This window comes from Neovison vison, chromosome 8 (genome assembly GCF_020171115.1).
Source record: "Neovison vison isolate M4711 chromosome 8, ASM_NN_V1, whole genome shotgun sequence".
Taxonomy (NCBI): domain Eukaryota; kingdom Metazoa; phylum Chordata; class Mammalia; order Carnivora; family Mustelidae; genus Neogale; species Neogale vison.
The window spans coordinates 1,193,294-1,221,051 of record NC_058098.1 but is presented as its reverse complement, the minus strand read 5'-3'; the positions used below and the strand labels follow the sequence as shown (position 1 = coordinate 1,221,051).

At 62.4% G+C, this 27,758-nt stretch overlaps 1 protein-coding gene across 1 annotated transcript in view; it reads left to right on the top strand.

Moving 5' to 3' along the window:
* Positions 1-7,591: 7,591 nt before the first annotated feature.
* The window catches only part of NTSR1 (neurotensin receptor 1), a 39,035-nt gene continuing 18,868 nt past the window's right edge, over positions 7,592-27,758 (top strand). Inside the window, exon 1 of the mRNA XM_044262271.1 lies at positions 7,592-8,305. Coding sequence (XP_044118206.1) covers positions 7,592-8,305 — 714 coding nt within the window. The remainder of the gene's footprint in view (positions 8,306-27,758) is intronic.

Sequence of the window (27,758 nt, the reverse complement as noted above, 5' to 3'; positions counted from 1 at the left end):
CCAGCAGGGGTGTCTGCTCTGCCCGGCGAGTGGGAGGGCTTCCGAGCATTCACCCTGGGCCCCTGGGCCGTGGGCAGGGGACCTCTGATTTCAGGGGGCAGGCCACACTGGTGGGCTCCAGGTCCCCAGACGCCGGTGACTGAGCAATAGGGGCAGGGATGGGGCAGGGCTGGGGCAGGGCTGGGCAGAGAGCGCAGGGCTCCGGACAAGCAACACCGACAGATGTCCCGTCCACGGCAGAGCAGTGCCCTTCGCCCCTTTTGAGGACAGACGAAGTGGCGCAATCGTCCCGTCCAGAGAACCATCCTGACAAACACACACGGCAAAAGAGATGACCAAAGCCAGGCTCTGAGGGCCGGGGCCGCTCCGGCTGTGGACAGCAGAGTGCTGGTGCCGTGTAGCAGCCTCAGCCCTTTTAAAAGGAAGACGAGCAAGCCGTTGTGTCCCGAAGCCGCCCCGGGGATCCCCGCCCCGGGGATCCAGCCCGGGGCTGGGTGTGCGGGCGGGAAGCCGTGTGGGCCAGGACGCCAGAGCAGCGCCTAGAACAAAGCAGGCACAGAGCAGAGCCGGGCTCCGGTGTGTGCGTGTGTATGTGTGTGTGCGTGTGTGTGTGTGTGCGTGTGTGTGTGTGTGCACTCGCCCGAGAGGCACGCAGCGCCGGAGCCGGCTGTGACTGCTCATTACACGAGAACACATGTCCTCACGCTTATGCTCCTTTTCTCCCCCAGTGATGATATTTTTAAAACCAGATTGCAGAACCGCGCTGGTGTGCTAACCGGCGAACCCATCTTTCGAGGGGAAAACACGCAGCCGGCCTCCAAGCACGTCTCGCAGACGCCCGCCAGCCAGGGAAGGACACTCAGCCTGGCCCCAGGAGGGGGCTCCCAGCTCTGAGCCTGGGAGAAGCTCCCCACTGGCTAGGCCAGCAGGGGCGCCCTCGAGCAGGGACAAGAGGGACCCTGTGTCCCCACTGCCCCAGGACGAAGGGTGGCTTCATGCATGTGCACCTGTGCTCCCTGACCACGCTGTGGTCAGGTTCCGGCAGCCCCTAGATGCTCCCGGCCCCAGGGAGGAAGAGCTGGGGCTCCACGGCTAAGAAGGAAGGCCCCGGGAGCCCCATGGGCTGGGTGCTGGCCAGTGTGGCCGGTCTCCCCATCCCCGATCTGAGGACCCGATCACTGGGTCTCTGTTGCTTCAGAAAGTTGGATTCACGCCACAGAACAGAGAATTCCTCACCAGCCTCTTGCTCCTTGTGAGCGGGGCTCTCTCACGCTGCAGAGAGGCCACAGGCAGCTTCCCCAGGACCGCTGGGTCTCAGCTCCGGTCCCCACAGGTGGCACACTGCCCGACCCCACGGGAGCTCAATGTCCACTCTGCGGCTCCGACGTGGACGGGCAGGCCCCAGCGGGCTATGGCCCAATCGGCCCCGAGTGGGAAAGGCCCCGGGTGCTGGGGCTCGGGGTGCGCGGCCCGCAGGGACAGCACTCTGAAGGCCTCAACCAGAAACCCTGTATCCAGCCCCTGGAACTTGTGAGGACATAAAGCGGGCCACGTGGACAGGACAAAGGGAGGACATTGGTCCCAGACTGGGTGGAGAAATGCCCTCTGACTGCCGTCAGGAAGTGTCAGGACCAGAAGTCGGAAGGCAGGCGTGAGGCCTCTGTCAGAGGACCAGGAAGGCCTCCAGGAGCTGGGGGGACCTGCCTGGCTGCCAGCCAGACTCACGCCTCAGTCCTGCGGCCACAGGGACCCTGAGAGCCAGGAGACTCTGCCCAGAGCCCCGGTCAAGGGCCCGCAGGCTGATGCCTTGGCCAGGCTGCTGGACTTCCAGCTGCGGCAGCTGGTAATTGCAGATGGTGATTGCTGGGCCGCCCGGGGAGGGGGAGGCCCAGAGGCCATCGCTTCAGGAACGTGAGGTCCAGCGGGCAAGGCCACCATGCATAAACGTGTTGCCGACAACAGGCCCCTTACGCACTGCCTGGGGACAGTGCCTGGCATCTAAGTAAGGAGGGGAGAGCCAGCGGGGGTCACCTGGCTGTCATCCAGGCCTCCCATACCTCAGGGCTCCTGTCCCAGAGACGGACCCCATGTGGCCTGGGTGGGTCCACCCTGCTGGCTCCAGACTCCCGGGCCCGTCCTAGACCCACACTCAATTCCCCCAAGAGGGCCCTGGTCCCCCCCAGATCCCCGAGCACCCTCAGCCTGGAGCAGGTGGACAGATGATGAATGCGTCATCTGAGGTCCTAGAGGGCTGTCTTGGGGCACTTTGGGGACGAGGCAAAGACCTCTAGGGGTGGGGGTCCTGGGGAGGGGGATTCTAGCACCTTCTCTTTTGCTGCTGGGCATCTCCTCCAAAGCTTCCAACACGGGGTCCCACCACCCTAAACCCATGTTGGGCGGCAGAAGCCAGACGAGGACTTAACCGAGGGGACGCCTCTCTCCTCACCCCTGCTGGCCGGAGCACTGCCTGTGGCCCACCTGCAGGGCAGGACCTACTGTGTCCGCAGGGGAGAGTAAGGGACACGGGGATGCCCGTGACGCCCCCTCGGCCCCACAGCCGCGGCTCTCCAGGGTCCCAGCCGTGCTGTGGGGCCGCACGGGAATCCACAGGCTGCCGGCCTGCGGCCGCACCCCTGCAACACGTCGTCCTCCGCCCTGAGCCCCTGTGGCCACTCGCCCTCAGTGCCCCCACCTGGCTGGGCGTGCCCTTGAGCAGCTGCCGGAGCTCTGAGGCAGGAATGACAAAAGAGCCTCCGGTTCGAGTTTTATTTTTGGAACCCGTATGAAGTCACTACAAGATGAGAGACATTTCTTCTATTTAAATATTTCTAGGCAACTAGAACTCCTGATTACAGACAAAGGGAGCTTCAGCTCTGCAGAGAAAGAGCTGGAACCGTCAGCATCATGTTTATGCAAACTCCATCCTCCCCGCCAAGGAGGAGAGAAGTCGGGAAGGCAGGGGAAGGGGCAGGTGGGCATCGGTGCCAGCACCTGCCCCTTCCCGCCTCGCCCAGGGAGGTGCTGGGGGCCGGGGGGGGGCATGGGGAGGGGTTCCCGCACAGGGCTGTCAAACAGCCAGCAGGCTCCCGAGTCCAAGAAGTCCCAGTCCCCTTCCTCCAGATAATAAATAGAAGCGTCATATTAGCCGAACGGGACCCTCTCGTCTTTAAATTGCCTGTTATGTTCGGAGTGTGCCTGGGAAATTCAGCCACAAACTGGTAAGTTTATAACAGGCTCAGAAACTGTCCGCCTCCTAGGGCGAGAGCTGCAAACACACCGATTTTCTTTGCACACTGAGCAGATGGGATTGTCCTTCTGTGTTAGACGCTGTGTGTGTGTGTGTGTGCGCGCGTCTTCTGCCCAAGAGCAAATTAGGGACCCCTCCCAGCATGACCAGGAGGGGTGAGCGGGGAGGCAGAGGGCCCCTCCGTCCGTTTCGAGCCTGGCCCGGGGGCATCACCGTGCCGCCTCTAAGGCCGTTCTGACAGGCACCCTCCTGGGCACGCCCGCCTGAAACCGAAGCCGGCCGTCCCAGGACACTTCTGGGGACCGAGCGACCTTGAACGTGTCTGGGAAGTTGGATTTTCTTTCTCCTGAGGAAATGATCCAACCTGGCCCCTTTCCTCCCAAACCCCAGCTTCCTGGCGCGGCACCTCACGGAAGCCCCGGTGTCCCAGACGGGGGCTCCACCAGGCTGTCCGGCCCTCGGCTGCCGGAAGGGTCAGGAGCTGCTGCTGTTTGACAAGCCTCCAGGACTGGTGAGGAGGGGCTGGCTTCTGGGTGCGGTGACGATGGAGGCTCCCAGGGGACCAGCCCCTGACCTGCGGCCACAGCACAGCCTTGCCTGCACATCCAGAGGGAATAAAGCCCCCGCTGTGTCCCCCTCCAGGGCCGGGCGCTGAGCCCCCGGGGCCTTGCCCCTCCGTCCTCACCCCTGGCCGGGAGCCAGGCCCCTCAGCCCTCCTCCCCCCACACCCCAGACCCCCACCTGCAAACACTTCTGCACAGACCGCTCCCCACATGGTGTGTTGTGAGCCCTGGGAAGGCAGGCCCCCGTGCCCGGTGCTGACCACAGTCGGTTACTGCTGGACAGACGGACAAAGGGACAGCGGATAAAGGGGAAACCCTAGGGAGAGCGCCTCTGGCCGATGGAAACTAACTCTGTCAGCGTTCGTCCACAGAGATCCAAGAATGAGGGGCCCCAGGGCCGGGGCCCAGCCCATTGGTGAAGGCGCCCACAGTGGTTCCAACACATTCAGAGAAAAAGCCTCGGCCCAGTGAGGTTCTGCGCTGCAGCTCCTGGGGGAGGCTGGAGGCATGCTCCCCGCTCGGGGGCTTCCTCCCTCCCCGCCACACGCTCGGTTTCTCTGACACGCACACACCCAGCCCGGGGGCTGAGGCCGGCGATGCGCTTGCTGGTGAAGATCTCTGAGCCCGTGTGCCCAGGTGCCCAACATACGTGTTCTCGTTCCCACACGGACACACGCACACAGACCACGTGAAGGGCGTGCGGTTCACCCGGAGGCCAGGAGAGACAAGGATGACACAGCGGAACTCAACGGGCCCGGAGCGGGACCTCTGGGGTCTGCCGACAGCCCGAACAGGCCATGAGCCGGCGGGGGCCCCAGCTGAGGGAGGCTCTGCCCGCCCCTCCCGCCGGCTCACACTCACACCTCACTTGGATTTACACACGTGTGGCTCTATTTTTAAAAAATTTTCCTTGGAATGCTGTACATTCGGGCATGTGTGTGATTTCCATGTCGCGGATGGGAAAATCCACACCTATAACTCTGCAAATGTGCAATTACGTTTCCTCGAATTACTTTCCTCACAGCACCTTCCCACAGAGCACTCACTCCGCCCCAGCCTTGCAGGAAACATCATCGCGATGTCCCGATAGCGGTACGACCGCTAACTGATTACTTTTTCTTACTTTAGGAAGATGTCTCTTGCTCACCAGAGTTGCCCTCCCGCGGAGCGTGCCCAGAGGAAAGAGAGGGGCCTCCAGGGCGGAGAGCAGCTCAGGGCACTGATAACTCCAGGGACTGAAATCCTGCACCCAGAAAAGCGGACGTCTCCCCAACCTGGATCTTGGCTCCCGAGGTGAGTGAGTCCCCCGATTCCTCCCACGGCTGCAGGCGCAGCCAGCACGGGGACCGGCCCAGCGGGCTCTGTATGCGAAGCTCAGACATCCGTGCACATGGGACCGGCCAGCTCGCCCTGGAGCCTGGGGTCAGGGGTGACAGGTCCCGAGGCTCTCCGAGCAGCCGGGAGCAGCTCACCATACGGGCTCCCCTCCCCGCGAAGCCCGCCAAGTGCCAAGCTTCGCCTGTCAGTCTCGGGGGCAGACACCAGCCAAGGGCACGGGCTGTCACCCGCAGACACAGCCAGACAGGATCCGTCCTCTCTGCGCCGTGCCGACACTTTCTTAGAAGGGCCTCAGCTGTTACAGGACACGTTCGCGCCAAATGAGTGGGAAGATTCTGGCCTCTGTGCCGTCCAGGCTCCCGGGACACGGGACAGGGGTTCCACGAGGGCCACCAGGGAGCCCCGACAAGGGCCTGCTGCCCTCTTTGTAGACCGAAGCCTTCTAAGTGACATTTCCTCCACGGTGTTAAGCAAATGCCTCGTCCAATATTTGCACTAAGTTGACTTTTATGATTTTTTAAGCTCCTAGGTTGGCTCAAGAAGAAATCTTTGAAAGAAGGCCAGCTTACCGCAAAGGTCAGGGTTTGAAAACCAAACAGTGAGCTTAAGCAGCTGGGCCGGAGCACGCTTCCACCAGTGTCGTCCAGGGCAGCTTCAGCTGCTGGCCGGCAAAGGGACGGGCCCCAGTGGCCACCAGCTGGTGCCTTCCCCTGGGGAGGCTCCTGGGAGGCACAACCAGATGCCGCCACCCGTGGTAAGACCCCAGTGTCACCCGTGGTAAGACCCCGGTGTCACCCAGGGCTCCCATGTGGTCTGGCACCGTCCCTTCTTCTCGTGACCAGCACACCCAGGTCCCCATCCCGAGAGCCACTTACTTAGTTGGTGGACTTGCCTTCCAGAGAGCAAGCCGCTCTTACCGTCTGGGGTTTAACGCCACTTTTGCCGGCCTGGGCCTTGACCCGCACGCCTGTGAGGCCGCTGCACGATCCCGTCAGCAATGCCCAGCCGCAGGTGTCCACGGAGCCCCTGCTGTGTGCCTGTACTGTCAGCGTCCGGAGCAGCCCTGGCCGGGGCCACCCGTCCCACCACCACGCCGGGGCCACAGATGACAAACGGAAGTACGGGGACACTAAAGCAGGTGCCCAGTTTTGAAGCATCGAGGCCGGGATGGAGCCATGCCGGGGGCCTCCCAGCCTGCTCAGCGGCTTCCAGCAAAGGGAGGTTTGCGTTGTCTTTGAAGGCTGAGTTTTTAAGCACGTTTTTATGTGCTGGGATCGCCTGATGAGAATATCAGGTTTCTGCAGAGCAGTCAAGTCCAAAGCCTGTTGAAAAGAGAGGAATAAATACGGACCCATTGCTGGGCTGGTCCCTAGGGGCCCAGCTTCTGATGCCCGACCTCTTCCTCCCACAGCCGAGCCTCCGCCCCCACTCCGCCTCCTCCAGGTTCCTATTCTCCGCACAGCAGGTACAGCCAGACAGGCCCACCCTGGGACCCCCAGGGTCACCCTTCCCAAGCCTGCTGGGCATGGGCTCTGAGGGTGACTTCGGATGATCACATCCAGGTGGTCATAAAAGGCCAGTGTCCCCACTGGCACAAACGGTGGGACAAAGCCCGGCAGGGTGCCAGGTGCAGGACCATAGTCCCCGCGGGAGGGGCGCTGCTCTCCTCCTGCTCTCTGCACCCCCCACTCACCACTCCCACCCAGTTGTGCTAGAGCCCCCCTGGGCACCCAGAATGGCACCATGCGGACTGTTCAGCCCACAGTACCCAGTACCCCCGTCCCTCCCTCACCCCCCTGAGAGCTCTGCAAGCGACCTGGGGGCAGTTCCCTTCCTGGGGGTGGGGGCGGGGGCGTGAGAAGTCGGGAAGACCCCAAACGAAGAGCACACTCCTGGGAGAGGTGTGGGGAAGAACCCACACCCCCTGCGCACCCCCGGCGGCACGCGGGGACCCGCCAGCCCCACACTCAGGCTGGGCGGGGACAGAGGCTGGGGCCGCGCCGCCGCCGCCGCCGCCGCCACCGCCCCCCGCCACCGCCCCCCGCGGCTGGGCGCGCCGCGCTGCCGCCCGCTGAGTGGAGGCGCGGAGCCCGGGAGGCGCGGGCGCGGCGGGCGGAGTGCGGGGCGGGGGCGCGCGGGGAGCGCGAGCGAGGACCGCGCAGGCGAGGGAGTGAGCGTGCCGGGGCGGCCGTGCGTGCGCTCCGCTCGGCGCTACAGGCTCTCCGCGCCGGGGATCCGCAGAGCCGCGGAGGCTGGAGTTCGGAGCGAGCCGGGCCCGCCAGGAGCGGGAGGGGAGCGGCGGTCCCCGGTGAGCGCGCCGCGAGTGCTCCGGGGCGGCGCGGGCCGGGTCGGGAGCTGCCCGGCTGGACGGCGCGCCCGCTCGCAGTCTTGCGCGCTCCCCGCCGCTCCCTCCGCTAAGGTCCCCGCCGGCGCCGCGCCCACCATGCGCCTCAACGGCTCGGCGCCCGGTCCCCAGGGCGCGCCCGGCGCCAAACCCTTCCCGCTGCCGCCCTCCGGGCTGGAGGCGGCGCTCCTGGTCCCCAGCTTGGGCAACGGCTCGGGCAACGAGTCCGAGCGCCTGCGAGCGGCGCCCAGCAGCGACCTGGACGTGAACACCGACATCTACTCCAAGGTGCTGGTGACAGCCGTGTACCTGGCGCTCTTCGCGGTGGGCACTGTGGGCAACTCGGTGACGGCGTTGGCGCTGGGCCGCAAGAAGTCGCTGCAGAGCCTGCAGAGCACCGTGCACTACCACCTGGGCAGCCTGGCGCTGTCGGACCTGCTCATCCTGCTGCTGGCCATGCCCGTGGAGCTGTACAACTTCATCTGGGTGCACCACCCCTGGGCCTTCGGGGACGCCGGCTGCCGCGGCTACTACTTCCTGCGCGACGCCTGCACCTATGCCACGGCCCTCAACGTGGCCAGCCTCAGTGTGGAGCGCTACCTGGCCATCTGCCACCCCTTCAGGGCCAAGACCCTCATGTCTCGCAGCCGCACCAAGAAGTTCATCAGCGCCATCTGGCTCGCCTCGGGCCTGCTGGCTGTGCCCATGCCCTTCACCATGGGCCAGCAGAACCGCAGCGCCGACGGCCAGCACCCCGGCGGCCTGGTGTGTACGCCCGTCGTGGGCACCGCCACAATCAAGGTCGTCATCCAGGTGAGAAGCCGCGTCGGGGGAGAAGGATGGGGAAGAAGTGGGGTCTGGCCAGGGGCAGGGTTGGCAGGCACTCCCCACTCAGGGGTGCCTCGGGCGTCTCGGGCGTCTCGTTCTTTCCCCCCAAAAGTCCCCTCCAGCCTGTGTGCCCTCTGGGGCAGGGAGCAAGAGGATGTCCCCAGGAGACTGCGGTTCTGTGCAGCCGGGAACGGGATGGGGGCAGGGGCTGGGCACTCAGGAGCACCTTTCACTCCGGAGCTGCCAGACCTCTCGCCCCATCTTGTCCCCTCCTATCAAAAGGGGCTGGGCCCTCAGATCAGGGGCATCTCAGAGGGTCCGTAGACGGGCCTCAGCTGTCCCCAAACTCGCTGGGGTTTAAGGGAAACGTGTGTGCTGTAGACAGCCCCTTTCGCCGGCGTCCCTGAAAGGGTCTGCGGCCCCAGGAGGCTAGGTCTGTCTCCTCGGCAGGCCGGCACTGACCTCTGCCCGACCCCCTGCGTCCAGTGCCTCCTGGCTGCCCCGCCCCCACTCACACTTGGAGCTATAGCCAAACCGGCTGCCACCCGGGACTGGTTCCGTAGTTAAGCCTCAGCATTCGCATCTGTGAACCGGGTAGCCCCAGCCCGATCTCAGGCGGTAGAGGATTTGGGAGAAAGTGCGTGGGAAGCACTCGCTGGTTCCTGGCTCGGGGAAATGCTCAGAAGCACAATTTTGCTAATGACAAAGTTGCTTCTGCTGGGAAGATCCTGAGGTATTTGTGCGTGGTGGCAGGTGGGGGACCATTGTGAGGTGGACAACACGGGAGCCAAGTGCCCGTCAGCCCTCCGAGGGTCTGAGCAGGGGGCTGAGGGAGCCCAGGCGGGAGCCCTCCCTGGGGACCGGCTAGGACGAGGCATCCTGGCAGGGTCGGGCACCGCAGGTTGGAGAGAAGGCGTCACCTGAGCAAGGGCCCTGTGTGGGTGGACGTCCAGGCAGAGATGCCCCACTGGGCGGTGTCGTGGCCCTAGGACCGGGCGGCTGTGGAGGTGTAGGGTGGGATGGAGGGGAAGGGTCTGGGGGCGCAGAGTCAAGGAGGGGGCCAGGGTGCCCCATGCCCATCTGGCCATCCTTTTCCGCCTCTGACCAGGGCTCCTGCTGGAAGCAGGACGGTGGGCTGGGGTGGGGGCCGGCCACGCGGGCAGGAGCTGTCATCTACGCGTCCCTCCCCGGGCTGCAGCTTATGGCCACAGGGTCCCCTGCGTGCCGAGGAACCCATCCCCAGCCGCGCGTCGCAGGGAGGTTCGTAGAGCCCGGCTGCCTGCCTGGGACGCCGTCCCTGCGCTGGAGGCAAAGCCACACGGGGCCGCGTGCGACGCGCGGTAGGAAACTGTCTTTCCGAGGCCTCAGAGGGCAGCGCTGTCTCTGACCAGCTGCGCAGGGGCCTCCCCTGAGCTGCGCGGGCTTGGGGGCCCAGCGGCCACACCTCCTGCCTCGGAAGGTGTCGTGGGGCAGGCTGGGCTCAGCAGCTCAGGTCGCTGGCACTCGCCGCCCACGCAGCAGCCGCCTCCACTCTGACCCCTGTCCCTGCCCTGGGCTCCCAAGAGCTTGGCCAGGAGCAGGCGGGTTTGAATCCCAAACAAGCCATGGTGGCGTGAGCACAGCCCCCCGAAGCAGCCTCTCCCCACTCTGGCCTCCTCCGTACTGGGCATCATGTGATCAGACGTCTGGGTGACACCACTTCGCCCCCCACAGGGCTGTCCCCCGTGTCCCTGGGCTCGAGGCAGGGACACCGGCAGCGCCCAGGGCGCGTCCTGGCGGATGTCTGCAGCAGCCCCCTTCCGTGCCCACAGGCCTTCACGAAACACTCGCTGTGGCCCGGCACCCTCAGAGACCGGACGGTCCGTCTCCCCTGAAGGCCCCAGGCTTCAGCTGCCTTCCCTCCGGGCGGCCGGCCGTGAGCGGCTCCCAGGAGTGCGGCCGGGGCCTCACCACCGTCCCCACTCCCTTCTGCACACCCTGCTCCAGCTCAGGAGAGGGGCTCCAGGTTCGCGTCCCCCATCTGGGCTTTGGGGCCCCTGGGCAGGTCGGGGCGAACGTCGCTGGTTTCAAGCAGCGATGCTTGACCGGGGTGGGGGGCGGGGGCTGCGTGCTTGTGTCCGAGTGTGTCCCTTCTCACCGACCACGCTGGAAGTACGGGGGGGTCAGCCGCCAGCCCCCGCCCTGTCCACAAGGGCCCCTCCTGGGCACTGGCCTGCGGGAGTCCTGTTCAGAAATGAGGGGACCTGGGATCGGATTTCCGAGCCACTGAACAGTCCCCGCTGAAAGCAGTTGCGTGATCTCTGGGTGTGTCGCCGGGAGCTGGGCCGAGCGGAGCCTGTCAGTGGGCGGGGCAAGGCCCAGGCCAGCCGAGGCCCCAGACCCGAGCCCCAAGTTGATGAGGTAGCTGGGAGGTGGAGCCCACGGGCCCTGCCGCCTTCCCTCGTCCAGGCTCTCCTCTGACCCCTGCAGGGAGCGGATTCTGACTTTCCCAGAGACTGTCGGTCACAGCGAAGACTTCCTGCCCCCAGGGGTCTTCTCACTAGAAAGCCCCCCTGAGGAACACCCCACGACTCCAGCGCCATCTCCCTGGGGTGCACACAGTCCCCACAAGGGCCCTGCCCGTATGGGTCAGCCCACGCGGGTCGCGTTTGATCCCCCTGCGGCCCTGCCCGGTCCCCTGCTCTGACCTCAGGCACCACGGGGATCCCGCCGCCCCGGGCTCTCTGAGGCTGGCTTTGGAGTGGGTTGGGGGCAGGGGTCATGTCCACCCCCCAGCGAACCTGCGGTGTGACCAGAGACCAGTGGCGGCAGAGACCCGGAGGGTTCGAGCGTCGGTTCAGATCCGACTCGGCCAGATGCTTGCCCGGCTTGGTGATCCCGGCGGCCCCCCGCCCTGACCCGGGACTCTGCCGGCCCCAGGGCGGTTGCCATCCTGGTCGCTGGCTCTGGCCTGGTTCCAGCCGCAGCCCCTAGACGTCTGCTGTCCCCTCGTGTGTTCTCATTTTCCCAGTTAATGAAGGAGAGTAGGGAGGTGCCGAGCCCTCCGGTCCAGTGTTGGAAAGCCTGGGGGCTGTGTCCGCGCGAATGCAAACACACAGACGCACACGCAGGAACACGTACATAGACGTGCACGTGACAGTGTGGACACACAGAGACACACAGAGATGCAACACGTGTGCACAGACAGAGGAGACCCCCATGTGCACACACACAGGGAAACACATTCACACAGCTTGTGCGTGCCCAGGTGCCCGAGCAGCACCCGTCCGTGTTGTAGGCGGTCTCTGCCGCTCAGTTAACAGAGGGGGAATGGGAGGTCCCGTCTTTTCTGTCAGAAGTGCGGAGGCCTCTGTGCCACTCGGGGCATGGGATGTGGGGGACGGACGCACATGGTGGGCAGGAGAGGGAAGGTCAGAGTCTAGACTTCCCTAACAGGTGCCCTGAGCACTGACCCCCAGGGTCGGGGTCACTGCCAGCCCTCGGTGCTGAGGGACACGGCTGGGCAGAATCCCAGAGCCCCACGCTAGTCCTCATGTGGGGCCCAGTCCCTGGCAAACGTCCGTGGGGATGGTAGGGCTTCATCTCTGCAGAAACCTGAATCTGCTCTTTTCTCAGTAAATTTAGTCTTTGTGATGCTCAAACCGGTGGTCATGCATTTCCACCGCGGGAGCACATGAGCTCTGGGAACAGAGACAGAGGGCACCTCGGAGCCTCCCCAGGGCAGAACGGCCCCTCCGCACACCAGCGGTGCCCAGGCGAGGGCAGGGGTGGGGGAGCCGAGGGCAGGGGCGGCGCGGCCTCGCACCACCGTGATAGGTGAAAGCCTGGGTGGCCTGCACCAGCAGCGGCCAACACTTTCTGGTTAGGATTTTGGGCTCCTGGGGGCTCCCTGCTTCTGTTCTCCTTCTCAGATGGAAGTGCTCCTGGTGGGGGTTGGGCCCGAGCTGGGGTGGGGGGAAGCTGGCCACCCTGGGCAGGGGCTGAGCCAGGGCGTGGGGGAGGGGGAGGAGCTGGTGCCCCACACCCACCTGCCCGGGGTCCGTGGCCTCTGTGACGCTCGGCCCTTAGAGTCTCATGCGAGTCCACGGACACAGAGGCAGCAGCCTCCATCCCCACTTAGCGGAAGAAAATTGATTCCACTAGAGTCGGACCACGAGTCATTTTCTCAGGATTTCCGTCTGTGGCCCCTTGGTTCTCGCTCCTTCCCCTGCCCGTGAACCGCAGGTAGCGGCCGACCTCAGTGACGCAGGCACTCGTCAGTAACTTCAGTAACGTTCGGCAAGCCCCAGGGTCCCCACAAAACAGACATCGTCGAGGGGAGGGCACTCCCTCCCCACTGAAAGGCTCCCCACTGGCGCCGCCGTGTACCCCTGCTCCGCGGCCCGAGGACAGCGCGGCCCTGCCCCCAGCACAGAGCCTCCTTCCTGTGCCTGCGTCTCCTGGCCGGACGGAGTTTCTGGACTCTCGGCGCGCCCAGCCCTGAGAGCAGAGCCCGGCCACAGGCGTGAGACCCAGAGCACAGAGCACCACGCCTGTGTTCCAAAGAGATGCTGGCCCAGAAGGGGAGACCGCCGTGAGGTCCGCGGCAGGGGCGGTCGCCAAACCCAGGCACCGTCCACGGCGAGATGATGAGGCTGCGTCGCTGTGGGGCGTGGGTTCCCGTTTGGAGAGTTGTGCTGCCCCTCTGTAAGAGAGCGTCCTTGTCCCAGGACGACGTCCGCCCCAGGGCGCCGTCCGCAGTGCAGGTGGGCCCAGCGGGCACCTGGGGGCCACCCTCGCTCCCGGGGGGAGTCTCCTGGACGGGGACAGGCGGGCCCGCTCGGGGTGTCGGGGAGCCTCTGTCTGTCTCCACCGGAGAAAGAGCAGCCAGGCACCCCATCTGGTCTCCTCGGGGTTCGTGTTGGAGCAGGAAACAGGATCCAAAACCTGTCTTTCTTGTTTTCTGTTGTGGTGAAAGAGACATAGCGTGAAATTCACCGTTTCAACCGTCTTCCGGCGCAGCCGTCCCTGACACGCGTCCCCAGAACGCGGCCGCCGTGTGACTCGGGGAGCGCTGACCCCGCCAGACCCTGCCCGCCCCAGCCCCTGCACGCACTCTACTCTCTGTGCCTGGAGTCCTGGCCCTGCCCGCAGGCTCTCCTGCCCGTCTGCGGGCTTCGCTGACAGCCAGAGTGTCCACGACGGACCCTCTGTGCCAAGCGGGGACAGCAGCCTCCGAAGGCCGCCGAGACACGCTTCCCACTGCAGGACATTCTGGAAACGCCAAAGCGACAGACAGATTCGTGGCTGAGGGGCCAGGGGTGGGGTCGATGTTGGGCCGTGAGTGTTCTGCACCTCGATGGCGGTGGTGGTGACATGGCCGGGCGTTTATGACAAGCTGTGGACTGAGGGCTCCTTGGGCAGCGTGAACTATTACGTCTCTTTGAGTCTGTCGGAAACGAGCGTGAAGGCCTCGTCCCATAAAGGCTCCGGGGGGTGGCCAGGTCCCCTCGCTGGCGGGCCTCTGGGGCCTGCACAGTCATCCTGGGGACTCAGTGGCCCGAAGGACCAGAGGGGTCCTGGGAACGTTCGTGGGGAGCTCCAAGCCTCCAGCAGCACCGTGCCCCCTCCACTCAGCCCCCCGGGAAGGCCCAAGTCCCACAGCCATTGTCCGATGTTGCTGGGCTCCCAGCCGTGGGCTCTGCCCAGCGCCCTGCACCCCTGCTGTTCCCCAGCGGCACCCCAACATTCAGGCCAACCCAACAAACAAGCAGCCACCTACAGGCCAGGTGCTGTCCCGGGTGGAAACACCGGGTTCTTCAGGTCCCACCTGGAAGCCGAGGCCAGAGAGGGCACACGAGCCAGACCTGGTGCCCCATGGTGGGGCCACTGACTTGCAGCCCCGCTCTGCCCCCTTGGAGGGTGTCACACGTCAGCACCTGCTGCTCTGTGGACCTTCTGGGCCGGTGTGGGGGCAGGGAAGGGGGGAGGGGAGCACCCGTGCTGCTGGGGAGCGGGCACCTTGGGGACGGCCATCGGCAGCACAGCGGACTCAGCATGGGCCAGCGGCCAGACCCTGGGCCAGTCACATGACCTGGTGCGTCCTTTCACCCCTGGAGCCAAGCCGGGGCCGGTGGGGGGGAGGGGGAGAACTGGTGCCCTGTACCCACCTGCCCCACTGCCGGCCGACTGCCGGGGCTGTTGACCTTGAGGCTCGGGGACGTCAGACCCTCAAGGTGACTGGGACAGCTCCAGACGCCCAGCGAGGGCTCTGTGACCCGCACACGGCGGTGAGGTAGCCGCGTGGGGGAGACCCGGCCCTCTGGTGTGGGGACCACCCCCCCCCCGGGGCCAGGAGCTGTTCCTTGTCATCCACGGGCAGGGTCCTGCAGGAAACCCTTTATTTCAAAATTGGCACCTGGTAAAAATCACTTCTCTTCTTTTTCAATTTTTCTTTTTTGAGAGAGGGACGGTGAGAGGGAGCACGGGAGCGGGGAGGGTCACGGGGAGAAGCAGACTCCCCTGGAGCTGGGAGCCCGACGCGGACTCCATCCTGAGCCCGACGCGGGACTCGATCCTGAAATCCGATCCTGAAATCCCGGGGTCATGACCTGAGCCGGAGGCAGCCGCCCAGCCAAGCCCAGCCAACGGAGCCACCCAGTGCCCCTCGCTTCCCTCCTGTCGACTTCCTAGTTCAGGTGCACGCGTCGGGCCGCGTGACCCACCCGCCCCCGGAGGGTCGAGGTCCGTCTTGTCGCCCCCACACGTCCTGTCATGCCGCTGCTCTGGGGCCAGCCCCGGCTCGCTCCTGGAAACGGGGGTCTCGTGTCCCCGCCGGGCGCCTCTTCCAGGACATCGCGGGAACGGAGCCTCTGCGGCCTGAGCGGGGGCGAGTGAAGCGGATGCCGGACCCGGCGGCAGGGGTTTGCGCGAGGCGCGTCCTCCTTAGTCCCCAGAGAACGGTGGGAGCCCGACGGCCGGCCCCCCCAGGAGGTGCGTTCCGCCTGCTGGGAAGCTGCGAGGCTTTTCCAAAGTGGCGGAGCCGTGCCCCGCGTCCGCAGCCTCGTGGAAGGACCGGGGCCCGCCTCCTCGCGGGCACCCGCCACAGTCGGTTTTCAGTTTCCCGCTGTCTTCACTCAGCTGTCCCGGGGCGTGAGGTGGGGCCCTGTCGTGGCTTTGCCTCTCCCTGGCGGCGGGGTACCCGGGGCGCGCCTCCTCTGCCAAAGTCAGCCCTGGAGTTTGCCCCGTTGTCAACCCGACTTGCTTTCTTACGGTTGAATGCGGAGAGGTTTTAAAATATATTCTGCCTGTGGGTCCGTCGTCCAGATACGTGATTTGCAGATGGTCTCTGCCCCTCTGGGCCTTTGCGTTTTCCTGACCTCGCACGTCCCCGAGGACCACTGACTCTGGCGGAGTGCGGCCCCTCCGACCGTGGCGCGGACGCTGCCTTCCGGGCGGTGTCTAGGAATTCCGGGGACCTTCCTCCTGCCACCTTCCGCCGTCTTTACGGGTTCACGTCTCGCATTTAGGGCTCTGACCGTGTGGAGTTCATTTCCCTAGAGTGTGAGATGCGGGCGCTTTCTCCGTATGTACGCGTCCACGGGGCCAGCGCTGCTCACGAAAAGACAGTCTTTCCTGCACTGAAGCTTTTTGGCGCCTGAGTCAAAGGCTGCCTGTCCTCCCGCACGGCGCCCTGCCCGGACCCCCCCCCCCCCGGTCTGCGCGTCTGCACCGGCCCTGCCCCTGCTCCCACACTGCCACCGGCACACTTCAGGAAGCTCGTTCCGAATCGGCTTGGCTAATCTCAGCCCTTGGCTGTTTACGTAAATCTCAGAATCAGCTTTTAAATATCTACAAAATAGCACTGGGGTTTGGGCTTGGATTGGGTCAGCGCGTCTGTCATGGTGGGGAGACTTTCCGTCTTCACCCTGGGACCTCCAGTCCCCGAGGACGCTGTGTGACTCCTTTGGGTTGGGTCCCCTTTGCCGTCCTCGGTGCTGGCCCCCAGCACACAGATCCCAGCACACTCACGTTTGAGGGATTGTTTTTCTGTTTCCAGGCCTTCGTGGCTGGCGTTTGGGAGTGTGATCGGGTTTCGCGCCCTGATGCTGTGTCTTGCAACCGTGCTGAGCACACTAACGAACTCCACAAATTATTTTGTAGGTTCCCTGGGATCTTCTGTGCAGGCAGTTGGGTTGTCTGTGAATAAAGTTTTATTTCTTCCTTTCCACTCTGTCCACCTTTAATTTCCTCTTATTGCCGCCCTGCTCCGGCTGTGGCCTGCAGCATCACATGTCATCAGGGTGGGAGAGAAAGCTTCCTGGCCTTGTCCCCGAGCTTAGAGAGAAAGTCTTCATACTTTCCGATCAAAGATGAGGTTTTTCGTTTATTGAAGTTTTTTTTTTTGTTTTTTTTTAAAGATTTTATTTATTTATTTGACAGAGAGAAATCACAAGTAGTCGGAGAGGCAGGCAGAGAGAGAGAGAGGGAAGCAGGCTCCCTGCTGAGCAGAGAGCCCAATGCGGGACTCGATCCCAGGACCCTGAGACCATGACCTGAGCCGAAGGCAGCGGCTTAACCCACTGAGCCACCCAGGTGCCCCCGTTTATTGAAGTTTTTAATGGAGGCCATGTATCGGATTAAGAAGTCACGAATGGATGTAGAATTTTGTTCAGTGCTTTTCCTGCGTCTGTTGGTGTGGCCATGTGGTTCTCCTTCCGGAGTTAACAGAGTGAATTACATCGGTTAATTTTTTGTTGTGGCAAAATGCCACAAACGTGCAATTACCATTCCAGCCGTTTTTAAGTGTACAGAGCAGTGTCACTAGACATGTTCACATTGCTGTGTGACTGTCCCCACCACCTGTGTCCAGCACGCCTTCACCTCCCCATCCCATGAAAGAGCCCATCCCCTGCCACCCCTCCCCCAGTGTGGAGACCACCACTCTGCCTCTGTCTCTGTGGACCTGACGACTCTGGGGACCTTGTCTCAGTGGAAAACGTTACTAGTGTTCACTGCTGGTCCAGCCTCACATTTCTAGCTCAGGCCGCACCTGGCCACGCATCATCCTTTGTATATGTTGCTGCATTTGATTTAATATTTGTTGGAATTTTTGTGTCTATGCTCATGAGAGATATGGGTCTGTAGTTTTATTTTCTTGTGCGTCTTTGTTTGGTTTCGGCATCAGGGTCATGCTGGCCTCGTAGAATGGCTTAGGAAGTACTGGCTCCTCTTCTGTTTCCTGGAAGCGATCGTCTGTCTTCCTTAAAGGGTTGATATCGTTCCTCAGTGACTCCGTCGGGGCCAGGAGTTTTGTCGGAAGGTTCTCAGCTGTGAACTCTGTTCCTTTCATGGGCACAGAGGGGTTCCAGTGTTGTGCGTCTGCGGGAGCGAGTTCTGGCAACTTGTGTCTTTCAAGGAACTGGTCCATGTTATCTAAGTGGTCCCCTCTGGGGGCATGGAGCTGGTGGGATTCCTGTCCCCTAGGCTGCCCACGGGTCCTGTGACCACGTGTTCTCTCATTCCTGGTACTGGTGACCCGTGCACCCTCTTTCCCCTGGTCCACATGCTGGGGGTTTACCAGTATTATTCTTTTTTAAATAACCAACTTTCAGTTTCCTGAATTTTTTCTGTTGCCTTTCTGCTTTCAGTTTTATTTATTTATGCTCCCATCTCCATTTCCTTTTCATGCTGGGTTTGGATTTAATTTGTTCTCAGCTCCCTGAATTTCTTAAGGTGGAAGCTTGGAGTATTGACTCGGGGCCTTTGTTCTTTTGTAGGTTAAACATCGAACGCTATAAATTCCCTCCTAAGTGCTGCTTTAGTAACGTTTCAAGATTTTTGCAACATATTCTGATTCAGGTCAAGATATTTTGTCATTTCTCTTGGGACCCCCGCTGGTCTTTGGACTGTTGAGAATCATGTTGCTTAATTTCCAAATGTTGACAGCATTTGTCATTGATTTGTAATTCCTTATGCTTAGAGAACACACCAGTGTGACTTCAGTTCCCTGAAGGAGTTCAGGCCTGTCTGTCGGCTCAGAGTCGCGGTCTGTGCTGGGGGTGATATGTGCGTCAGGACACTGCTTGCTCTGTCCGGTATATCGCTCTCTTGTATCATCTCGTTCTAAAACTTCCATTGGTTCTTTCGATGTCGTTTCTTTTCATCTTCGAAGAACTTGCATGTTTCTGTTCATTTCAAGAGATTTGCCTTTATCTTGAAGAGCACAGTGCCTGCACCTGTTCCAAAGTCCTCTTCTAGAGTGCCACCATCTGAGTCTCCCCAAAAGCAGTCTGTATGGTCTTTTCCGTGAGAGTTGGTCCCATTTTCCTGGTTCTTCCCATAATAAGTCGTCTACAGTTACGTTCTGAACACTTTGGATATTGCTGTGTTGTTTTAGGTCATCTAGAACGCTCTGGAGAATGTCAGTGTTTTTAGTGGCTTCTTTGGGCAGGGAGCCCAGGTGGAGCAGCCTGATCTGCCTCCCTGTCTGGTGGTGGCTCCACCGTCAGTGCCGTTTGCAAACCCTCTGAAGTGCTGTCCTGCTCTTCCCCAGGAGCACACGGCTCCAGGTTTTGTCCTGGTGCCGGGAGGTGGTTTATATCACAGTGCAGTTCAGGTCCTTCCTTTACCCCGGTTCTCTAGGTGTCATCCACACATTGGCAGGTGAAGGATAAGCCCAGGATTCATGTCAATTCATGCATGGAATTGGGGGGGGGGTCCCCTTTCCAGCTCTCTCCTTGCTGAGATTTCCTCCCACGCTCCCCAGTTTCCAGAGATTCTTTTCTTAGTCTTCTGACGGGGAAGCCAGAATACTCCATTTTATTTCCTCGACTAACTGTTTTAGGAATACCTGTCTGTATTTGTTCTTCTGATGACTGCTCTGGGGCTGTAAGTGTGCACCCTTAATTCATCAAAGTCCAGCAAGAATTCACCTTGTACCTGTTCACACCTGATATTTCCCACTTCCTATTGCTATCTTGAGGGCTGTTCTAACCAATTGCTTTTTGCTTTTCCTTGTCAGTGGGTCACATTTCCCTGTTACTTGGCATACCTGGTATTTTTTAATTTATACTAAATGCTGTAGATGGTATGTTAAAGAGACTCTGTGTTCTGTTATGTTCCTTTGAAGAGTGTCAACTTACTTTTGTAGGCCGTTCAGCTGCAGACCCATCACCCTGGTTGACACCTCACCCGCGCAGCTTTCCGGAAAGCCCAAGCCCTTCTAACTTGGGAGGACTCAACTCTAGTCTCAGTGTCCCCTGCTGGGGTTTGCTTCGAGGTTTAGGTGGGAGCATCTAGAGGAGGCCTCCCTCTAGGCCCCAGAGCTCATTCCTCGGATGTGGCCTCCTGGCATGTCAGTGGGACACTAGGTGTGTGAATGAGACCCCTGCCCTCCAGCGCTGTCAGAACACCAGCCACGGGCCATAACCAATCGGGGTTTCAGTCTGTGTACACAGCGCACCAACATGGAGGCCATGGAGAGCCCCTCACGGGTTTCTGAGGACCCCCCACACGGAGGGCCCCCTCTCAAGTGCCTTCTCTGCAGATTAGATTCAAACGGCTCTGTGGCCCCAGCTTCTCAGTTCTGCGTCCTCAGCCAGGGTAGCCATGCGGCGTCCGGACCGCAGCTCCTTGTGTTACAATCCGGAAAATGTCCCCAAGGAGAGAAATGGGGGATGGTGGGCTCATGTTGTGACTTTCCCTGCTCTCGGCCACCACGGTCTTGCATGGTGGCTCATCCTGTGTTTGAAAACAACGGGCTGGAGCATTGGGTACAATTTCACGTTGTTTATGACAAGAGAGTTAGTCCAGTAACCCAAGTGGGAGTCAGCCCTGGATTTTAAACACTGCTTGTTTCCAAAAACATCTGAGACAGTTTATGATAGAAGACTTGGCTTCAAAGGAACTATTAAAACAAAGGTGCAGCAGAATGCCCAGCAAAGAAGCAGAGTCCTCCTAGAGACGAGAGGGTGGAGGGCGCCTCTGGGCTTGCGTAAATCTCACACTGAAGCTTACAAGACGGGGTGACATTGTTTGGACACAAACGTTTTTGGTTCGTTGTCTATTAAAAGGCAAATTTATTATAAAGTTCAGTAACTCTCCCTTGACGGATTTAAAGGTTAAGAGCACTCTTCAGTGAGTTTTGTGCCCTGATAACTCAAAAACACTTCCTCTATTAAAAAAGAAGAACCCCACACATGTCAACTTCCGGAAGTTCGAGAGGCCTCAGCCTTTTACGACTTATCCCTACTCAGGAATGGCGAGGTTGTAACTGCTCAAGGAGGATCGTTTCCCCATTATCCGGCAGGACCGCAAAGCCTCCAGCTCCGAGGGTCAGGCAGGAGCACGAGTGCGTGTGGGTCGTGTCACCCGGGGGCCCCGTGCTTCGGACATCCAGCACTTGCTGGCGCAGAGCCAAAGTCCAAGGTGCGTCCAGCTGTAAGTCCGTCTGCTTCAGGCCCTCTGCCCGACAGGATGTGCGCACTCGGGAGCTGCCGAGGGCCGCTGTGCTCCGCTGGGGCTGAGGGAGAGGCGATCACATCTGTGCCGACCTCGCTCCCCGGATCTCCGGGGCTGGGCGCCCCAGCTGCTGCTGGAAACCCTGACTGGAAAGGAGCGCCGAGTGGGGGCAGGCGGTTTGCCCAGGGGCAGTCGTGCCCACGCAGCTCAGAGACCCCCTTGGGATGTCCTTGGCGCAGGGAGCCCCGGAACCTCACCACTTGACCTTCCCCACGCGGGGGAGGGCCCGAGGGAGGCAGGGCCCAGCCACAGAATGATGCTGCGACTTCCGGGAAACCATCGCCGTCTGGTGGCCTCCAGGGCTCTGCCCATCTTCCCGCGACAGCAGGCGGCCCCTGCTGCGCGCCAGCACCAGGGTCCAGGGCGGGGGTGGGGAGGCACAAGCTGACACAGACAGGAGCGCCTGCGAGCCAGGTGTCGAGAGGCTGGGTCTGGGCCGTCCTGTGCTGCGTTTACAGGATGCGCTCGTGAGGCGGGAAGCAAAGTGGCTGGCCCAGAGGCCCCTCTGTTCCCCACAGGCTGCCAACATGCCTGGGCTCTAGGCTTTGCCCCGGCCCAAGGCCCGTGCGACCGAGGCAAGCCGTCCTCCAGGGGACCGGAGCCCACCTGCGGGCCCCCTGCTCTCCTTGGTGCTGGGTGAAGTTTGAGGAGGAGCAGGGCACTTGCCAGGCTGGGGGCTGGGGGGGAGGCACGGGTCCTGGGGCACATCCTTTCCACCCTCAGAGGCCCAGAAGATTGGGGAAGCGCACCAGCCGGCCACAGTGGGCTGCCGAGACACGTGAGCGGTGATCTGGGGTCGCAACATGCGCCCCAGGCACAGGGAGCTTTTCTGGAGAGCGGGGCTCCTGGGAGGCCCCCCGTTCGCGCTTGCCGGCGTGCTGACGCGGATGAACACGGGGCACTAGATGAGGTTAACACCCGCTCGACTTCCTGCAATTCATTTTCCTGATGGCTTGTTTAAAAGACGCCCGACTAATGCATTAAAATACCTACATTTATGTCAGATCTGGAGATCAGCTGGAAGGTGTTCAGAAAGCGTCCAGTTAAAACCACCAGAGACAGATACTCATGCTGGGAAAAGGCTCTAACCCCCAGCACCTTTCCAGTTTCCGCCTGTTGTGAGGGTCTCGTGAGCCGAGGGCAAGTGCCCTGGGGCCACGGTGACGGGGACAGCAGACCTCACTGCTCACGCTGCTCGAAGCTCTGGAGGCCAGCGGCCTGAAGCCAGGGGGCGGGGGCAGGGCTGCACACCCTCGTGGTTCTAGAGGAGGGTCCTTCCTGCCTCTTCCAGTTGCTGGCGGCCCCCGGCTTCCTTCCAGTCTCTGCCTGTCTTCAAAGGGCGTCTCCTGTGTCTGTGTCTCCTCCCTTCTATTGTAGGGACACATGTCATTGGACTTAGGGCCACCCTAATTCAGCATGAGCTCATCTCCATGTCCTTAATTGCATCTGTAAAGACCCTTTCTCCAAATAAGGTTACACTCACAGATTCTGGGGTCCACCCAAAGCCCCACCAGACCACCGTTTGGGACAGAGCAGAGGGCGGGACCAGGACTGCCTGCCTGGGCAGGGCTCTCTTCTGGCGCAGACACGCAGTCTGTCTGCTGAGCTCAGGACTGTTCCCCCCAGTCCCAGTGCAGAACAGGAGCCCATCAGTGCGCGAGGAGGAGCGGGAAGGGGATGCGAGCGGACCTCACGGCCCTCCGACGAGGTGCCCGTGAAACCTGCCTGGTTCCGGGTCCGACCCTTCTGCTCCAAGCCCATAACGCAAGTCACTGAGTGTGGGTCGGGGCCCCATGAAGGTTCCTCCGTGCAGCCACTCAGAAGGCCAAAGGGACATGTGTGCAAAGCCGGTCTTGACTTCGCTCTGAGACGGAGACCCGAGGTGGCTTTGCTGTGCTGGGCGGGCCGGAGGGGCAGACATGGGTGCTGGGACCCGGTCCGGAGCTTGCTCTGGCCCTGCGGCAAGCTGGAAACGGGACAACAAGCAGGGATGCCAGGATGGGGTCAGGATCCCTGGCTCTCTTCAGCCAGACGCATGGGGACCCCTGCCACCTGCCAGAGCTCCTGCCCCAGGCACGGGAGGGCTCCCAGTGGCTCTGCCTCAAGCCCCAAGCCCCTGCCCCATACACTGCCCGGGCCCCAGGGGTTCCCGGGAGAGCCAAGGGGTCTCCTCACCTGTCCCAGACCCAGGGCTTGACCGGACAGGAGCTGCAAGGAGCAGCCCTCCAGCGCGACTCCACGGGGCCGGCTGCGTGGGCCCCACACGAGGACTTCCACTTCCATCAGCAAGAAACTAAACGTGTTTTCGTTTCTCCCGCCCTGGAGAAACGGCCACCATGGGCGAGGGCGCCCAGAAGGACAAGCTCTCTCTGAAGGAAATCCCAGAGGTGCCCAGCCTGGGTGGGGGGGCGCTGGGGGCGACAGGCCCGGGCCACCCCCACTCTGCATCCCATGTCCCACCCGCGAGAGGGCGCTGCTGTCCCCCGCACCTGCCGGCCAGTCCACAGAGAAGCCGGCTGTCCACGCAGCGTGGCCGCTAGAGCCCAGCCAAGGGCTTTACAGGCGCCAAAGGCTTTCTTCACTACTGTCCTTCATTACTGATGACTGATCTGGGGGTCAGGTGGGACCATTCTCTGTGCCAGTACTGGGGCCACCTCAAGCGCAGCCAGGAGACCAGCTTGTCCCTTCCTATGTCCCGCCTGCGAGGCTGCAGGTGTGTCGAGACCCCGTGAGCGCCTCAGAGCTCGGCGGCAGACCAGGTGCTGGGCCTGGTCCCTCCTTCCGGTCCCTGAGTCCAGGCAGGGGACGGCGGTGCTGATGGGCTGGACGGTGGGCTCTGGGGCTTGTGGGAGTGTGTGGCAGCGATGAGGGTCTCGGCCTCACCTGTGCTCATGGATCCCAGAGGCGCTCCTCGAGTCTCAGAGCGCCCGTCTGGTCTGGCTGGGAAACGAGGTCTGGTCACACCGTTCCCCCAGCGAGGACCCGCACAGTCCCCTCGGACTTGTCACTGAGGCAGGCACCTCTGCCTCGGCCACCACTACGGTCCCTGAGCCAGCCCCGGCCTGGGGTTTCCAGGACCGGGGGTCCACGTGCCGGAGCACGGTGAGGCACCAACAGCTTTGTCTGCCACCAGAGAGAAAGAAGGTCGTCCCCGCCCGGAGCCACAGCCGCCCCGAGACCGAGTGCCCCAGCCCGCAGGTCTGCAGCTGATGTCGCACTCACGCAGCCCCTGGCGCTTAGCGGGAGGGTTCTGAGGCGTGTCGCTGCGCGCGGCCGCTGGGCAGCCACTCTGAGCCCGGGGCTGGCGGGGGAGACGGCCGCAGGCTGCACACGTGGGCAGCTGGACGTGAATTTCCACAAGGACGCGGATCCGGGGAGGCTGGACGGGGAGGCTCGGGCTGGAAGTAGTGGACCCTGGAAGCTTTCACAGCAGATGGCCCCAGACCCGGGCATCCACAGCCCAGGGCCAGGCCTCAGTCTGCAGGGGCTCCCCGAGGGCCACTGCAGAGCTGAGAGGCACCGCCCGAGGGCAGGTCCACATGGGTGCCCAGGACGCTGCCCCAAGCTAATTTGAAAGAGGCCTGGAGGGGCGCCTGGGTGGCTCAGTGGGTTAAGGCCTCTGCCTTCGGCTCAGGTCATGATCTCAAGATCCTGGGATCTAGCCCCGCATGGGGCTCTCTGCTCCGTGGGGAGCCTGCTTCCTCCTCTTTCTCTGCCTGCCTCTCTGCCTACTTGCAATCTGTCTCTGCCAAAGAAATAAATAAATTCTTTTAAAAAAGAGAAAAGAAAGAGGCCTGGATCCTTCCTTGGGGTCCAAGGAGAGATGTCCCAGACCACCTGGTTCTGGCTCCTGAACAAAGCCATCAGCCATGTTTTGTGTCCTGGGCCCCTGGCTCTGTGGCCAGTACAGGACCACCCAGCCCCCAGCCCCGTGTTGCTCACTGTGCAGCATCCAATGGTCCCAGCACAGCCCTGGGATCGCCAAAAGTCCCCAGCACCTACGAGCCCAAACAGGACCGGTCTGGCTCTTTGCATCCCTCCCAGGGCTCCCTATGAGGACAAGGAAGAGCAACATCGACTTATGAGCAGTGTGAGCTGGAACAGCAGGGAGAACTTCCTGGAGGAAGGGGTGAGCAGTTTTGAGTCTGGGAAAGTAGGTGGATCACTGCGCCCCGTGTTCTCCCAGCTCTAATCCAATGGAAGGGAGGGCTCCTTGAATTTGTGCCCTCACCTCCCTCCAGATGCCCACGTTCCCGCACTTGCTCAGCTGGGTCTGGGGGTCACCTCCTCCACGAAGCCCTCCATCCGTCAGCCTCACAGCTCCTGTGCCCTGTCCCTGTGCTCTGCTTCCTCGCTGGGTCACAAGGGCAGAGCTGGACAAGGCCGCTCTGACCGCCGATGGGACCCTCAAGCCCCGAAGCTCAGCTCGGGGACGGCCCCTCAGACCCCCCCCCCCGCCAGTGAGTGGAGCTTCCGTTCCCAACAGGCCACTCCTGCGGATTTTTACTGTCTGGTTTCTAAAAAATGGCAGAGGGCTCATTTCTCAACATCCCCTCTGCGAGGCGGTTTCCATTTCACACGTGAAGCCGTTTGTGGCTCTAACTGCCGGCCACAGCTGGGCCCACACTTGCACGTGGGCCGGGTGAGCTCTCTGCGGCAGGCAACCTCTGTTCTCCGGTCCACCTCTGCGCATGAGTCACGGGCGGGGAGTGGTCAGGTCAGACGGCGCAAGGCCTGCAGGAGGGCAGGCGTGAGCCCTCCTCAGCCTCCTCGTCCCCAGGGACCCCTGTCCAGGTCCCCACCCAGGCACAGCCCAGGAGGCAGGCCCTGCCCAAGTCCAGCCACTGGCAACCGTGCCCAGCAGCCCTGGCGATGTTCGGGGCGACCAGCCGGGAGATCGGTGGCCGTGCGTCCGGCAGGGAGGGGAGGGCAGGCGAGTCAGGAGGGATGGCGGTGCTGGTGCCTGGCGAGGGAGAGAGCCTGGTGTCCCAGCCCATGGGCCTCCCTGCCCTGGTCCCGTGGCTATGAGGACAAGTGGCCATCGAGGGCCTGAGAGACTCGAGCACCCTCTCTGGGCCTCAGTGAGGCAGTCGAGCCCTCAGCTTCCTCCCCTACAGGCAGGGGTGGGGGGCAGGCCTCACCCACCGGTCGGGCCCCAGGCCTTGGTGTGAGGCTGGGAGGTTGTGCTTGTGGGGGCGAAAGCAACAGGGAAGGCGGCTCAGCCCACGGGCGTCACTCCCCAGCCTCCTCCAGCCCTGGTGCCGGGCAGCTGACGAACGCGGGGACGTCCACGAGCCCCGCGTGGGACCCGAGCTCAGCCCAGCGGGCCGTGCCCAGGGGAGGGTCAGCAACAGGAGCTCAGCCCCGTGGCCGTGGGGAGGGTGACCCGGGATGTGTGTCTCGGGCAAACCAGGCAGGGCGCCCCCCCAAGTGCCAGGGAGGGGTCCCCAGTACACCCTAAACTAGGGTTTATGTCTCCGTTGGTTTGGGACCCTTGCTCTGGCAGGCTGTGGACGGCCCCTGGCCTGTTCCCTGCCGCTGGCAGCTGTGAGGGCGCTGCTGGGAGGGAGAGCGTGAACCTCCCTCTGGGTCCCTGCTTCCCGTCCTTCGGGGCGCACACCCAGACTGGAATTGCTGGGCCACGTTGTCGTCCTTTTCATTTGTGATTAATTATTTTTTAGATTTTATTTATTTATTTGAGAGAGAGACGGCAAGAGCAGGAACACAAGCAGGGGGAGTAGGAGAGGGAGAGGCAGGCTCCCCGCCGAGCAGGGAACCCAATGCGGGGCCCTATCCCAGGACCCCGGGATCATGACCTGAGCTGAAGGTGGATGCTTAATGACTGAGCCACCCAGTGCCCCCATTTACTATTAATTTATTATAAATTTTTGAGGACCTGACCATTGTTTGCATAGAAACCACGCGCTCAGGAAGGGACAGGGCCTGCCATCGTGTGGATCAGCTCGGGCTGGCCAGGTCCCTCGGCCTCGACAGAAGGTCGGACGTGGTTGGGGTGTGGGCCCCTGGCTCCCTCTGACTGTCCAGACTCATGGGTAGGTCACCGGCCCTTGGTCCGCGTCCGTGGCCACTGCGGAGAGCCTCCCCAAGGCTGTCCACTCCGTGCCGGGCAGTGGACGAGGAGGGCCGAAGTGCTCTGGGGGAGGCCATAGCTCGTCCTGCTCCCAGGGCATGGCCACGGCTGAGGGCAGGGGAGCCCCCGGTCTGTGCCAGCGCCCCTCACAGCCTCCCGTGGTTGAAGGAAAGGAGGTCAAACCGAGGCCCGAGCGGTCCACCCCTGTCCGCCCCCACGTTCCCTCATCCAGCTCTCCTGCCCCTCCCGGCTCTGTCTCCCAGCCTGTCGGGGTCACCGTGGGGCAGCCTCGTGGAAGGGACCTCTGGCGGCTTTCAGGTTCCAGAACGTTCTCTGGTGAGACGTCAGCGGAGACGTTGGGAGGACTAGTCGCATCACTGCCGAGACGCACCCCAGGCGAGGAGAGTAACACACCATGAATATTCACGCCGGCATTGGACTCGCAAATTCCAAGTGATTTAAATGTCACAACGAGCGTGTGGAAAGATCTGTCAGAGAAAATGAATCTTGATCACTAGTCATAACAGGGACGCGGCCTCCTCGGTGGTCCGCCGGCGGCCGGCCAGGGGCCCCGTCAGTCCCAGCTCTGGGGGGACGTCGTTAATGCTGATTAGGGGAGGCGGTTGGGTGCCCTGCGTCCCTCTCTGCGGTCCCTCAGGCTGTTCCGGCACCCCAGGCAGCGGAGAGAGGCTGCCGCTGTCACCTCGCCGAGGACGCAGGCAGGCGGCTCCGGGCGGGAGGCCACCACGCTCGGAGAGCCACTCGGCCTGGGGCCTCCGCGGGCGCGGGGCGTTCCGAGCTGGCTGCGTAGACGGGACCGTGGCCAGCGTGCCGCGGACCTGTCGA